The sequence below is a fragment of the Agelaius phoeniceus genome, chromosome 1, assembly GCF_051311805.1.
Source record: "Agelaius phoeniceus isolate bAgePho1 chromosome 1, bAgePho1.hap1, whole genome shotgun sequence".
Classification (NCBI taxonomy): domain Eukaryota; kingdom Metazoa; phylum Chordata; class Aves; order Passeriformes; family Icteridae; genus Agelaius; species Agelaius phoeniceus.
This window is the reverse complement of record NC_135265.1, coordinates 82,629,584-82,643,737: the sequence shown is the minus strand read 5'-3', so window position 1 is coordinate 82,643,737 and position 14,154 is coordinate 82,629,584. Positions and strand designations below refer to the sequence as shown.

General features: G+C 36.5%; 1 protein-coding gene across 1 annotated transcript in view; it reads right to left on the bottom strand.

The window, feature by feature from the left end:
• The window catches only part of SEMA5A (semaphorin 5A), a 314,579-nt gene that overhangs the window by 79,037 nt on the left and 221,388 nt on the right, over positions 1-14,154 (bottom strand). The window contains exon 14 of the mRNA XM_054636324.2: positions 4,976-5,093. Within this exon, the coding sequence (XP_054492299.1) occupies positions 4,976-5,093 (118 nt within the window). The remainder of the gene's footprint in view (positions 1-4,975; positions 5,094-14,154) is intronic.

The window sequence follows — 14,154 nt, the reverse complement described above, 5'->3', positions numbered from 1 at the left end:
CTGTAATCCCTACTTCCTGAAATTTTCCAGTGAAAATGGAACCTGGAGACTAACTGTAAAAACCAAGGTCAAAAGGAAGAGCCAGCAGAGGATAAGGAGAAATTAAGAAGAAATTCTCCATGAGGATGATGAGACACTGGAACAGGTTTCCCATGAGAAACTGTGGATGCCCAATCCATGGAAGTGTTCAAGGCCAGGTTGGATGGGGCTTTGAGCAACATGGTCTAGTGGAAAGTGTCCCTGCCCTTGGCAGGGGGGATTCAAACTAAATGATCTTTCAGTTTCCTTCCAATGAAACAATTCTAAACACAGATGCGGAAAGGTAACAAGATTGGGCTGATCAAACTCAAATTTCCATGATGAGTGTCTTTTTTGGAAACAGTTTTTTTTCTGTCCTTTTCATAAGGATGAAAAGTGGTTTTAAATATGACAGTCTCTAAATGCCATATGAAATTCTATGTATAAATCCTAGAAACATCTCCAAAAATCAGCACCTAATCCTACATGATGAAACAGTTTGCTCCCACAGAATTCAATTCTCAAACCCTTTGGCTGGAAGGTTCAGACCATTCTCATCTTGACTGGAATGTTTCTATCAAGCAGCTGTAACACATTTAATATATTTAATATGAAATCTTCATTGCCCAGATGAAAAAAAAATTAGCTAGAAAATGAGTTTTCTAAAGAAAATGGGAAAGGATGCGGTAAAATCAGCTCCCAGACAAGGCAAATTTTCATAATATTCTTGTAGCAAGGTGTTAATCTTGACAAATCTGGGATTCTAAATGGAAATTATGGCTACTTTTTAACTTAAATACTAAGGAATGTGCCTTTTGTTTGCTTCATGTTAACTTTGAGTCAAAACAACAGCACAAACAAGTGCAAGTAGCATTTAAATTCACTCTTAGAATAAATATGTATCACTTGTAGTCATGCATTTTTCATTCAATGTGCAAGAACATAACACTTGAATATTTGCTTATATATTGAAACAGGAATTACAGTTGTAGATTGTCATAACTGATCTGAAATGGTATCTTCCTTTGCTATTTTTAGTATTTTAGCAGTGGTGAGAGAAGTGTACATTGCACAAGTACTTTGAAGATACAAGATATTCAATTAGAACATAAAGCATGTTTTCACTGACACTCTGGATGCTGGCTGCTTCTTTCCACTGTGGCAAAGATACCATAATTTCACTACTAATTACAATTCCCACATCTTATTTTTCACCATAGTCCCTTGTGCAAGAAGAGCTATGTGTATATTCTGTCAGCTACAACTGACATAACCATAAATAATCATTTCAAAATCTGTTGACAGCTATTTATTGAAACTAACTCACCAACCTTAGCTCATGTAGAGTTTACATTGATGGGTTGTGTAAGACAACAAGAAATACTTCCTTTTAAGTGACAAGCAGAGTCATTCTCTCTTACACTGCTGGTCTAACAAATATTTATAGTCCATAAACTAACAATTCTATGTCCTCAATCTAAATATGTCAGAGATGTGAAAATGCCTTTACTGTTTTCTGTTTCTGTGCTGCATCAAAACATCTTTATTGTTGCACCTACAGTTTTAAACTAAAACCTGTCTGTGGTTACACAAGCTAACAGCTGTCTATGTTTACCATAATACATATTAAGTAGCAGAGAAGTATACATAAAACATAGCTTAAAGCTTGAACTCAGAAAGAAAAATTGGTGACATATTCTCTGTCTTCATTATTTTTCCTTGCTCGTGCAAAGATCATCCTACTGGGTTCTCTGCTGTTCCCCATGACTCACCTGCTCTGTCTCTCTGTGAATATCTCCCTTTCAGAAGTGATATCAAACAATTTTATCATACGACTGCAGGAAAGCAAAATGTACCAATGAGGGGCCTCTGCAGCCCTCACCAGAATCCAAGCCCATTAACTTTTCACCATCTGACACCTCAAGGGCAAAATCATAGTCAATGACAATCACATCTCGGCATGGCTACACTCTGCTTTCCCTCTCTACCACCCTGGTTTTGTCACCTTTGCTCTTCTGCAGATAGCTTTAGACCTTTCTTCCTTCTTAATATCTTCCAAACATCCACCTTTGTCTGAAGTCTCTCTGCACACACCTCATATTCCTGCTTTGTGGCTCTGCACTCTGAGTAAAGGTCACAGTTTTTAACTCTGTCAAGAGATCTTTGGTTTGAGATTACTTTTGGTAGAATTTAGTGAGTCTGTAGAGTTTCCTGAAGCTCCTAATGAATTCAGATCCCATACTACACTTTCCCCAGGAATAACTGTAAAAATAAAGCCATTTCATGTTGCATACTTCTGTTAAACAAACAAACAATCAAACAAAATGAAAAGCACAACCAAAACCAAAATCCTGAAAAACATTTTTTCATTTTTTTAACTTTCCTTTCCTTGTAAAAGCTCCTAGATATTTTTAAGTGATGGATTGCAAGTTGTTCCACTGGAAAATATTGCAAAAAAAATGAACCTTCATTGCTATAAAAATTATTGGATGAATAATAGGATAAATCACCAACTGGAAAAAGATCAAATGTGCCATAGCATTAATTAGTGTCCATATTTATGTTATGCACAATGGCTGTACTCATGCCAACTGAAACAACAACCTAAAAATCAAATTGAGAATTAAATCAGAGCAACATAACCCAAATAACCACATTTTTCAAAACTGATCTTCAAAGTCCAGAGATGGTAGCAAGACATTCATCTATCTCTCCCTTTCACGTCTCTCCTCTACCATGACACGCCTATAAGTACTCAGCCATATGAATATTTCTGTAGGAAATAATTTCTCCAAGGAAACTGATCACACTTTTTATTCTGGAGTAATCTACTGTATAATCAGACCTCTCTCTGATCCAATTTTAGAAGAAACTGATCATTCATTAATCTAAAACAAATCTACAATATTAAAAAGATATGAGTAATTTTACTAACAATTAAGATATTGGAAGCAGTTGGGACCAAAAAAGGGAAAGTAGGTTTTGAATATTCTGTTATTTTCTGCTTGCAACAGTGTCTTGAATATATCTAGCACATGTTAAGGATGCACATAGCTCAGTTGCCTACAAAATTAAATTAATTACATCTTGGCATATATATTCTGTGAGCACAGCACAAAAAATGCTATAAAAACAAATATTTGAAAGCCTCACTAAGCAAAATTGTAATTGATTGCAGTTTGCCAGAATACTGTGTTACTTCAGAGGAAAGTTTCTGTGAAGTTTTTCCAATCTGTTCAACAATGTGTTACTTAGGGTGTAAGGCTTTAAAATAGTAAAGGCTTTAAAATAGTGAAGGCGTAAACCCACACTTTTCAATTTAGATAATTCTAAAATCTTCCTTATATTATGCAAGTTCAATATGCTCAAGGACAAAATTTCTTTGGAGTTTCATCAGGTCTTTGAATCTCAGATCAGCAGGATAGGTCTCACTGCTATGGATAAATTTCTAAGCAAGACTTAGGTACTCCCCTGCTTTGACTAGACTTCCATATCCTGTGCACGTGTCATATAATGGATACTAAATAATTCTTTTTCCAGTTGAACAGAACAGAATGGAATTATGCTTTCTAAATTATTCCTCCCTCCACCCCATCTTGGCCTTGGGTTCTATATCTACAAAAGAAAACAAGGCCTAATGCCACAATTCAAAGACTGAGCACATGAGCAGGCTGACTGTCCATGCAAATAACAAAATAAGGCATTTCAATAATCACAGTATTTTCCCCAAAGTTGCTCCTGATTTCAGCTCAAATGCTAATGCAGATGAATCCAACACAGGCCTATTTTATTAGTCCTCTATATGAGAAGGTGGAAGCAAATGACAGGGCATGACACAAGCATTTTTTAAAAGTTTTAAAAATTTGAACAAAATGTTTTAAAAATTGCTATTTAATGTCAAACATAGTCAAACACAGGTGTATATTCTCAAGGCCCTCAGAATCAGTGTAGTGTTTGTATCTATGAGGCTGCTGCAACACATGTAGAGAGCACAAGTCAAAGCTGAAATAACTTTATATTGATTTTGCACATCTCTAGTTCACTAACAAAGCCCAGCTTAGGAGAGAGAAGTGTCATCAAGATGTTAAAGGGAGCTTGTAAACACATGGAAATAAGAACACAAATGCCATGTGAGCATAAGTTTATACATGCATGTGCTTCACTGATGAGTGGGGACAAGATCAAGAAGTCCTTACTAGGAATGAAAGTAGAACTGAGTTGGAATGGCTCCCTCCTTATGGGCAGAAGGACAAAGCAGCAAGGATCTTAAAAAAAGAAAAGCTCAATAGCACAAAAACCCTTCTTTTTGCATGCTTTTGAGCAAGGGAAAAGAATGAATATTAAAACAACCAGAATAAAATTTAAAATGAGAGATACATATCAAGTTTGTTGGTGCTTTTTTATATTACATTGAATTTATTAAAAATATTTTTTTAAAGAGAGGTGCTAAGCCACTGTAAATATGAACCTTGCATTTATCGTAATTATCACCTCCGTTGTTAATGTGTGTGAGCCTTAACTCATGGAATTCAGCCTTCCAATTCATGGACTTTAGAAGATGTTATTTGGCTTTTTATATTACCAATAATAATCCTAAAAGAAAAGATTTTACCATTAGTGAGTAAATTTTTTCAAAGGACATAATGGAGAAAAATTCTGCAGGGAAAAATATGTCAATATCACTAATCTTAGGAAACATTTGTTTTCAAGGTGGAAAAATAGACATTACGGATAAAAAACAACCACGCTTTGAAATTACTCTAAATAACTTTATCACAGAAGTAGTTTAATAAGAAATAGAAAAGAAACTAGGTATTCTTCTAAAATCTAATGGGAAAACCTAAGGAAAATGACATTAAATGTAGTTTTCTGAGCTTGAAAAATCTATGCCAGTTCATTTTCATGAAATTCACGGAATCAAAGGTTTCAAGAGACAAATGAATGCATTTGGACTTACTGGACACACGGTAATGCTTTGCTCCCACTGACTCATGCTCAGACTCTCTTCCAGCGTTGTGCATTTCTTCATCACCATGTCCCAGCCACAATAAGGGTCTTGGGATCCAATGCATGCACTGTGGATGAAAACCAATCAGATAACCGGGACATTTATCTTCATTTGTACTGACCAAAGATTTCTAAATAACTATGCAGTATCTCTTGGTACTTCATAGGCAGATAGTGAAATTGATCCTTGTTGTGGTATGGCACAGACAAAATGACCAAAACCAGAGGAAAAATTAATTTGAATGCCTATACAAAACTAGTATTTCTTTTAAGTGCATAGCTGAATTTCTGTCTGCATGCATGGTATGTTGTCTTGACTGATTGCTGTACTTAATTATTAGAGAATTACAGAAATTCATAAAGAGGGTATATTGTGTGCTCCAAGTAAAAATTTCAAGAGGTTACAGTAGTCTCTTCTGTCAGTTTTAGAATTGTAGATATCATCTTTTTCAGAAATCAGAGGACAGTGTCTGCTCTTTGAAATTAATTAGAAAACTTTCTGATCTGTTTTCTGCACTCATATAAAATTTCTGGAAGTTAGTTCAAAGGAGCATTGGTGGCTGCCATCACACCTCTTACATATCACATGCTGCACTCAACACTCTCTCTTAGGGGCACATGAGGAGGGAAAGAAATGGATCACAGAGAAGGATGCTGGTCCAGTTTCATACAGACTCTGAAACATCCACTGTACAAAATTAGAAGTTCATTTCTCTAATAAATAGCAGACTTCTCTTGCTAAGGTCTAGTGTTAACAGTCCAGGCAATAGGTCTGCAGTTTCATAGCTAAAGACCCATAAAAAAAGGAGGTGGAATTCCCATGATAGTGAAGCACAATATAATTGGTTTAATACTTGTAAGAATACCTATAAACTACAAATAAAAAATAATGCATTTAAAAATTTTTTTTCTAGATTGTAAAAAATGTTAGACTGATCATTTTTGTTCAACTAAATCCATGGACATTATCCTTCTCTCTTTAATTATCTGTTCCCATCACATCTGTTGACTGAAGGGCCACAGAGATGATTCAACAACTGGAGCACCTCTCCAGTGAGGACAGGATGAGAGAGCTGGGAGAGCTGTTTAGCCTAGAGAAGAGAAGGCTCAGAGAGGATCTCATCAATATGTACAAAACCCTAAAGGGAGAACGCAAAGAAGAGGGTCCAGGGTCCTCAGTGGTACCCAGTGACAGGACCAGAGACAATGGGCACCAACTGAAACACAGGAGGCTTCAACATCAGGAGACACTGTTGCAGAAAGAGTGACTGAGCATTGGCACAGATAGCCCAGCGAGCTTCTGGAATCTCCTTCCTTGGAGATATTCAAAAGCCACCCAGACACGTCCCTGGACAACTGGTTCTGGGAAGCCCAGCTAGCACTGGACCAGATGACCATCAGAGACCCCTGACAATTTCAAGTATTCTGTGATTTTGTCCTAACTAATTTGTGTTTTATTGATGTTTCTATTTATCTCGGGCACTCCTCATGTACTTCCATGTTAACACCTGACCAAACACAGAGTTACTAATTCCCTGGAGTGTTATTTCAAAATACCATAATTATAAATTTCAAAGAATTCACTTCCACATTCCACTTGGCAATGTGGGTTACCAGTACCATGTAGGAGCATAGTTCTCATCTGCAAAAGGGGCACAATCTAAGAGGCATAACAGTCAAAATGGGTATGGATACCCCTAATCAGGATTCCAGCCCAAAGATAAAGCTTCTTGTTTAGGGAATTTGCTGTTCAGAAGAGAGTTCCCACTGTTGGCTCCTGCAGCTGTGAGTGTTTAGCATTTTTGTTACTCAGGCAACACATGTTTCCATTTAACTATCTAGAAAGTGAGAATGAACATTAATGCAAATTATGGAAAGTTTTAAGAGTCTTGGTCTTCCAAAGTTTGCAAGATGTGATGTCCAGTATTCTCCTTCTAAATATCTCTGATAAAGCATGTGTTTGATGAGAAAAGAATACAAAAACAAATTAAAGGCTGACAATGCACAACTGGCAATGTTAGCAATGGTAACCCTGAAATGAGAACTTGCGCCTCAAAGCTGAAGTGGTCAATTTTCTAACTTCAAAGTGTTCAAATTTATAAACTCAGTTATTATGCTTTAGAAACTTTTTATTAAAACCAAAAATATTTCAAAGTCTTTTGAAATATACTTTCACTTAGTCACATACTACCTCTTTAGTAGGAGTAAGCTGATCGTTCTCTCACTCTGGTCTTAGACCCCATTTTCTCTTTTGCTTTTGTTTTCACTTTACTACGATTCAAGCAAATCGGAAACACTTGCAACTTTCATTATAAGTCACTCAGAAGTTTTAAGAAAGGTGCTAGTAACATATTTTGACTGTCCTTACAATTCTCTGGCATCAGAACAGATCCTAGTTCCATGAAAGAAAAGAAAGTTCTTGTACTGCTATGACAAAGAATGTTTGATCACTCTGTGAACACTGAGTGGGGTTTTTTCAGTACCTGACCAGGTTTGGACCGCACTGCAGCAAGGTACAATGAGGTGAATCTTTTCAGAATTTAGTTAAAAATATCCATTGAGCACATGAAAATTATCATTTTAAGAAGTTAGTAACTCAGCTAACCTCCTCATGCTGATGACAAGAGTATAACTTCCTCCACAAATTAGAGGCATTACTATTCTTCAATCATGGTTTTCTTTACACCACAATACAGAAATTAATCCTCTAAACATATGAACTATTTCAAACAAAGCAACAAGTAATATTTTCAGAGAAATATTCCTCACATGAGAAACTCTAGTTTTGCTGAGATTTTTTTCACTAATGTGCTAATTATTTGTCCCAGACATTATTATATGTAAGTCTCATATTGTAAAAAGTTTGATTTTTTAAATCTTATATCCAGACAGAAAAAAAACCCCTAGAAAACTGTAATTCAGTATCATCAACCTCCTTCAGCTCATTGTGTCAGACATATTCAGGAGATGTGGCAGGACCTGACTTAAATAGCTGCCCTGTTCTCAGGTATTGGCACAACAATTCTTTTCTGTTCTCTACCCTGGCTCACATCTCAGAGGGTTTTCTTATTTCTTTTTTTTTTCAGATCACCTATATCTCTGAAAAGCGGACATAGTTTCTTTAAAAAAGGGAGGTAATATGAGGGTAAGGTTTTATCCTTACTACCTAATTATGTCACCTTTTAAAACCAGTTTCTTTTCTTTGAGGGATGATTCCTTTGATTTAATGTGTGAGTAACAGCAGCTAATTATTTTTATCTACTATGCCTAGATAAAACAGAGAAACAGATAACAAAATTAGTTAACAGATAAAAAAATCATATAGAATAAAGCTTGTAAGTATAAAAAAAATCAGAACTTCTATCTGAAACGGGAAATTTAAAGGGACTTAATTCGCAGTTTTGTGTCTTTAGGAAAATTTCGTACTGTTTTAAGTCTTTTTTCATGAATCTCTCTCCAAAGAGACAGCAGTAAGAGGAGTAGCTTCAATGTGTACATTAAATAACAAAAGAAACTATAGAACGTGGCTGTCAAATTTATGTCAATTTTATACAACTAAGGAACGTCAAAAATCAGATACTACTACACATCTTTATCTCCTTTTCCTCCCAAATCTCTGTCTAAATTAAAGTCATTTTAGATGCCACTATTGAAAAACTACATAAATTTTAAAGTAGGTATTAGGTATTTCATTTGACAGGGCCCTTTCACACTGTCACACGGCAAATAGCAGAGCTGGATAATATATTTTGTCATCTTGTCTCTAGAAGTATACCTTACATCTCAATTTCAGCAGAGAATGAATGTTTTGTCTGTTAATCCCAGTAGGCACCAGCTCACATCTCTAAGACTTCACATGATTTGTCCCAGCACTGCTAAAACTGGCAATTTTGTCCAGGAAGGAAATTCAGGAATTGAATTAAACTGGATCATTTGAAGACTCTTGATGCCACTTACCCTATCGAGTCAGCACTCTCTGCAAAAACATTCAACAGCCTTTTGTCGCAGACATCTTTCATGAAAAATCCTTTCTTAGGATTTTTCCTTGTGAGAAGCTGCAGTTTCAAGAACCAAAGTAAACAATGGTTATCTGCTGCTGTGGAATGCAACAGGTAGACCTGTGATTGGTCTCCTGTGGGTGTTTGGATTTCTTGACCACTCATGGCAGAGCTGGCTCTTGCTCTGTCTGAGACACAGATCTTTGTTATTCATTCCTTTTCTATTCTTAGCTTAGCTAGCTTCTCAAGAAACCTTTTCCTTTCTATTGCTTTTTAGTATAGTCTAATGTAACATATATCATAAAATAATAAATCAAGCCTTCTGATAATGGAGTCAACATTCTCGTCTCTTCTTCATCCTGAAAACCCTTGTGACCACAGTCACAGCCTTTGGCTTCTCCTGACTGATGCTAATTTTGCTCTGCATTGTCACGTCACATTTTTTTACCAAATGTAAATGATAGGTAGCAGAGTGTGTCTCCTGCAAGGCACACATTTGGCAGTGGTGCTACACTTTAGCAATGGGTTTTGACTGACTACTGACTGTAAGCCACCTCACTCTAAAGCAAGTCAGTAAAAGTCAGGTTATTTCTTCAGCTATTTTATAATTATCATCAAGTAAGCCAGAAAAATTGTCCTACTTCAGTTATATTTGAGATGATTTATTGAGTCAGAAAATAAGGCAGAATTGAACACAATTCAGAGCAAAATATGTTAAAAATCCCATCGACTTTTAGACTAAAAAGAATTTATGTGTGTTCCAAAGAACAAAAAAAAACCCCTAAGTTTAAAAGCTGTATCATAATACCATTAATTTTGAAGGGATTTTAAAATTTCCTTTGAGGGGAAGAATATATTCCCATATGAATATGAAAGTGCTAATCAGGTATCCTCTTGAGCTGTAACATTTTACTATACAATATATATAAATGCAAGAGGTGCATCTTCTAAGACTGTTCAAGAAACATTTTTCTGTCTTTACTCATACACAGCATTTCAAAGAACTGAGTCTCCTGACCCTTTCAATAATTTCTACTGAAATATCCATGCCTACATAGTCCCCATTACCACCAAATGTGACCTGACACTTTGTATATCAGGAACTGAACTGGGGTCACCATCTTATTTTGCAGAAGACAGGTTCATCACTTCAAATTCAAACAGAAAACTGAAACTATAAGCCTGTCTCATGCTCCAGATGCACAGTTCTATCCATTGCTGAATGAATACATGAATGTGATACCAGACAAAGGTGACTATCAGTGTTTTCATTACTACTGGTTTTCCAGCTGTATGCATATATATGTGTGTGCAATGAAGAACAGGCATCTAAAGACGCAGATGAATGATCCAGAAGATAAATGGTAGGGACACAACTTATAAAATCCCAGGTAGCTCAAGTTAAGATGCATGTCAAATATTCAGAATACTGCTTAACTCTCACCTGAACCGGTAAGAAAATCAAATCCTTTAATCATCTCAGACACTCTGAGCAGACTACCATTGCTTCCTCTTATTTTAATTTTTGTAGCATACTCCAAATATATTTATATACCATTCAATCTTGCAAAATCACTGAAAATACTGGCCTTAAACCCACAAAGTCCTTCCATCAAATCCAGAATCAGAAATTTATGTATAAAAGTTGTTTATTTTACACAATTCACTGAATGTATATGCTTCCAAGTGACTATATATGGATCAAATGTGAAAAACAATTTTCAGAGTATCCTCTCAACACTCTCCCTTCAGATATTTATATCCATTCATAAATCTCTTTCCAGTGTTCTCCTCTCAAGGCTGAACAGGTTCCAGCTCCCTCAGTCTCACCTCAGAGAAGAGATGCTTCAGATCCTACTCATCTTTGCTGCCCTCCGCTGCACACTCTCCAGGAGCTCCATGTCTTTCTTGTCCTGAGGAGTCCAGAACAGCACAGAGCGCTCCAGATGTGGCCTCACCAGACTACAGGGGCAGGATCACCTCCCTCGACCTGCTGGCAGTGCTCTTCTCAGTGCACCCCAGGATACCATTGGCCTTCCTGGCCCCCAGGGCACACAGCTGGATGGATAACCTGTCCAATAGGACCCCCAGGTCCTTCTCCCCAGGGCCGCTTTTCAGCCTGGGATTATTCTTCCCCAGGTGCAGAACCCTGCACTTGCCTTTGCTGAATTTCAGAAGGTTCCTCTCCACCCATCTCTCCAGCCCATCAAGGTCCCTCTGCAGGGCTGCACAGACTTCTGGAGTATCGGCCACTCCTCCAGCTTTGTGTCATCAGAGAACTTGCTGGGGAGACATCTGCCCCTTCAGCCAAGTCACTGATGAACAGCTAAATGATGCTGGCCCAGTACTGACCCTTAGGTGAAACCAGTATGCCTCCAACTAGATTGTGATACTGATCACAATCCTCTAAGAGCTGGCATTCAGCCATTTCCCAAGCCACCTCACTGTCCGCTGGTCCAACCCCCACTTCCTGAACTTGCCCATAAGCACCTATAGTTACTAAGGGTAAACACACTGAACTTAGAATTCCTGAATCTTTTGATACTTTAAAGCAACAAAATTAATTGCATCACGATATATGAAAACCACAAGACTGTTTTAAATTTTTCTTTCTTAGGTCACTTTTTTGTTTAAAACTATATCCTACTAATAAAATCTGAATTGCAAATATGTAGTCAAGTCTATCTGGTTTACTTACATCTCTGCAAACTAAATGCAAAAGACATTTTTCTTTCTCTCATAAGACTACTTCAAGAAATAAATTGGGAGCAGGCTGTAAAATTCTTGTTTCACAAAAATATCTGCTTAAAACACAATACATACATACATAGATCACACTTTGAAGGGTTGTCACTAAAATTTCAGGGGCAGCAAAATGTAAATGAACACTTTGTCTCTAATGCATTTTGCAGGACAGATAGACAGACACTTTCTGCAAAAGCTTTCATCTTCACAGATGCAGAAGGGTCAAGCTATTCCCTCTGCAGTATGGGACTAATATTCTACTACTTTTGAGTGCAAAAAACTTAAAACTGTGCTTATTTCATAATTCTGCTGACTTTAATAGTGTCCATAAGTTTGACATCTACTGAAGGTAACTTTTCAGTGTATCTCATACCCAAAAAAAGAACTGCCATTTTTAATATGTGCTTATAATCTAGACTTGCAGATAGGAGTATGGTTTATCCCAGTCTGGGAAATTTATGAGGACTCTGATTCTGGAATATTACTCTGGAATCACTAATTCAGATCAGTCCTCATGTGGTTCTGACATTATAATGCAGCAGCAGACTTCTCATACTTAAACTGGAATAAAGCCTGCATATTTTGAAATCAGGAAATCCACCTAAATATCCAAAAAGAAATACTTTGGAATGATTATTTCCAAAGAGAAATCTCAATTCCATTTGTTGGCAAGCTCTTCTGGACACATGACCACCGAGTAATGGTTAAGACCACATACTTGTTATTAGCTTGTCAATGTATAGCTACCCTATATCAGTATATAGGAATAATTATTTTACTATTTAATGTTATAGAATGTTTATTACCAGGAAAACAGGTTCCTACTGAGTGTGAGGGTATTTCAGAGGATGCAAAATCTACAGCTAGGGCAAAATAAAGGAATGCAAAAGTGGCTGAAGTACTTAAATCAATGATCTTACTTCTAGGAATGAAATAAAGTATATTGTTTTCTTCTATTAGTTAATTCAATACTCTTTTTAGCATTTTGCTGATAGAGTTTTCTTGTATGTACAGATTGCTTAACTGAAGGCTCACAATGACACCAAAATAAGAATAAAGAAGTTCAAAGAGCAAAAGGTTAGTTATAGTAGAATACCTATGATAACATTACTTAGCAAGACAAACTTGTGACCCAGTAGTATTACATATATTGTATAAAAAAATACTCAAAAATTTCCAGAAGTTGTCAGGTTTTTTCATGTCAGAGAAGTCACTATTTGTACAGCTTTTAGCAGATGACACTATTTATTTACTTAGACATAACATCATAGCAAGATTAGGTTTCAAGCCTTTCAAGTGTGTGAAATCTATCTTCCATCAGAAATATCAATCCTTGACCCTTGCTTGGTAAGATTTTAAAGAACATTGGGCTGACATAGACTTTTGTTGTCCTTTCAGAACTAATGCACTGAAAATGCCAGTACAAAGCATAACTTTGACAAATTTGCGTGAGAAAAAATCACTGCCACCAGGGGTTGTTTTTGAAGGCTACAGCTGCCAACAAAAGAAAGCTGACTGTTTCTTTGTTTCGGGGTACAGAGTCTTTACCCTCATGCTACATATCTTATTCCTTATTATGGATGCATAGAACCTTCAAAGTGAAACACAGAAACTGAAATTTTAGAGAGTTTAAGTTATCTTATCATGATAATTATTCTGTTTATCTCACATTATAGTTAATTAGCACATATTTAAAAGTCAGTTGTGCTTCATGCTTGGCCTACTCAACTCTGAAGAAGCAGAGATGGAGAATCCATCTGCGAAAATAGCTCCAGTGAATATCATTGATGGATTTCTATAAAAGTTTGATAAATGTGTGAATTGCAATATCCAAGTGATAATAACCTGGTCAAACCTTAGGGATTTTCCCTAAGGAGAACTGAATTTATGTAACTGCTCTGCTGCTTCCTGCACCTTGAAGATGGCAGGTTTTTTTGAGAACTGATTTTCCAAAGTACTGGCACATCCCAAATTACTTTTGTCCAGCTGACTCCCAAAACCAGCACAATTATGACAGGATGTTCAAAACTATTCAGACATAAGCAGAAGTCTGCATGAGATACCCTCCACCTGCCCCCCATGGAAACTGGCAATCCAAATAACTGGCATGGGAAACTCATGAATGATGGAAACATCAGGGCATAATGAAAAGTGCTGAGTAACCTAAACTATGGGTGTGACAACAGGTTTTACCCATGGTAAGGTCTGCTGTCACAGTAATAAAGTGCAGCAAACTGCACTTCTAACACAAACTGCACTTCAAACACACACACAAAAAAAAAAAAAAAAACAAAACAACAAAACAGAAACACAAAAAAAACCCCAAAAAACCAAAACAAACAAAAAACACCCCAAAACATTCACCTCCAAATATATTTTCAAGAGC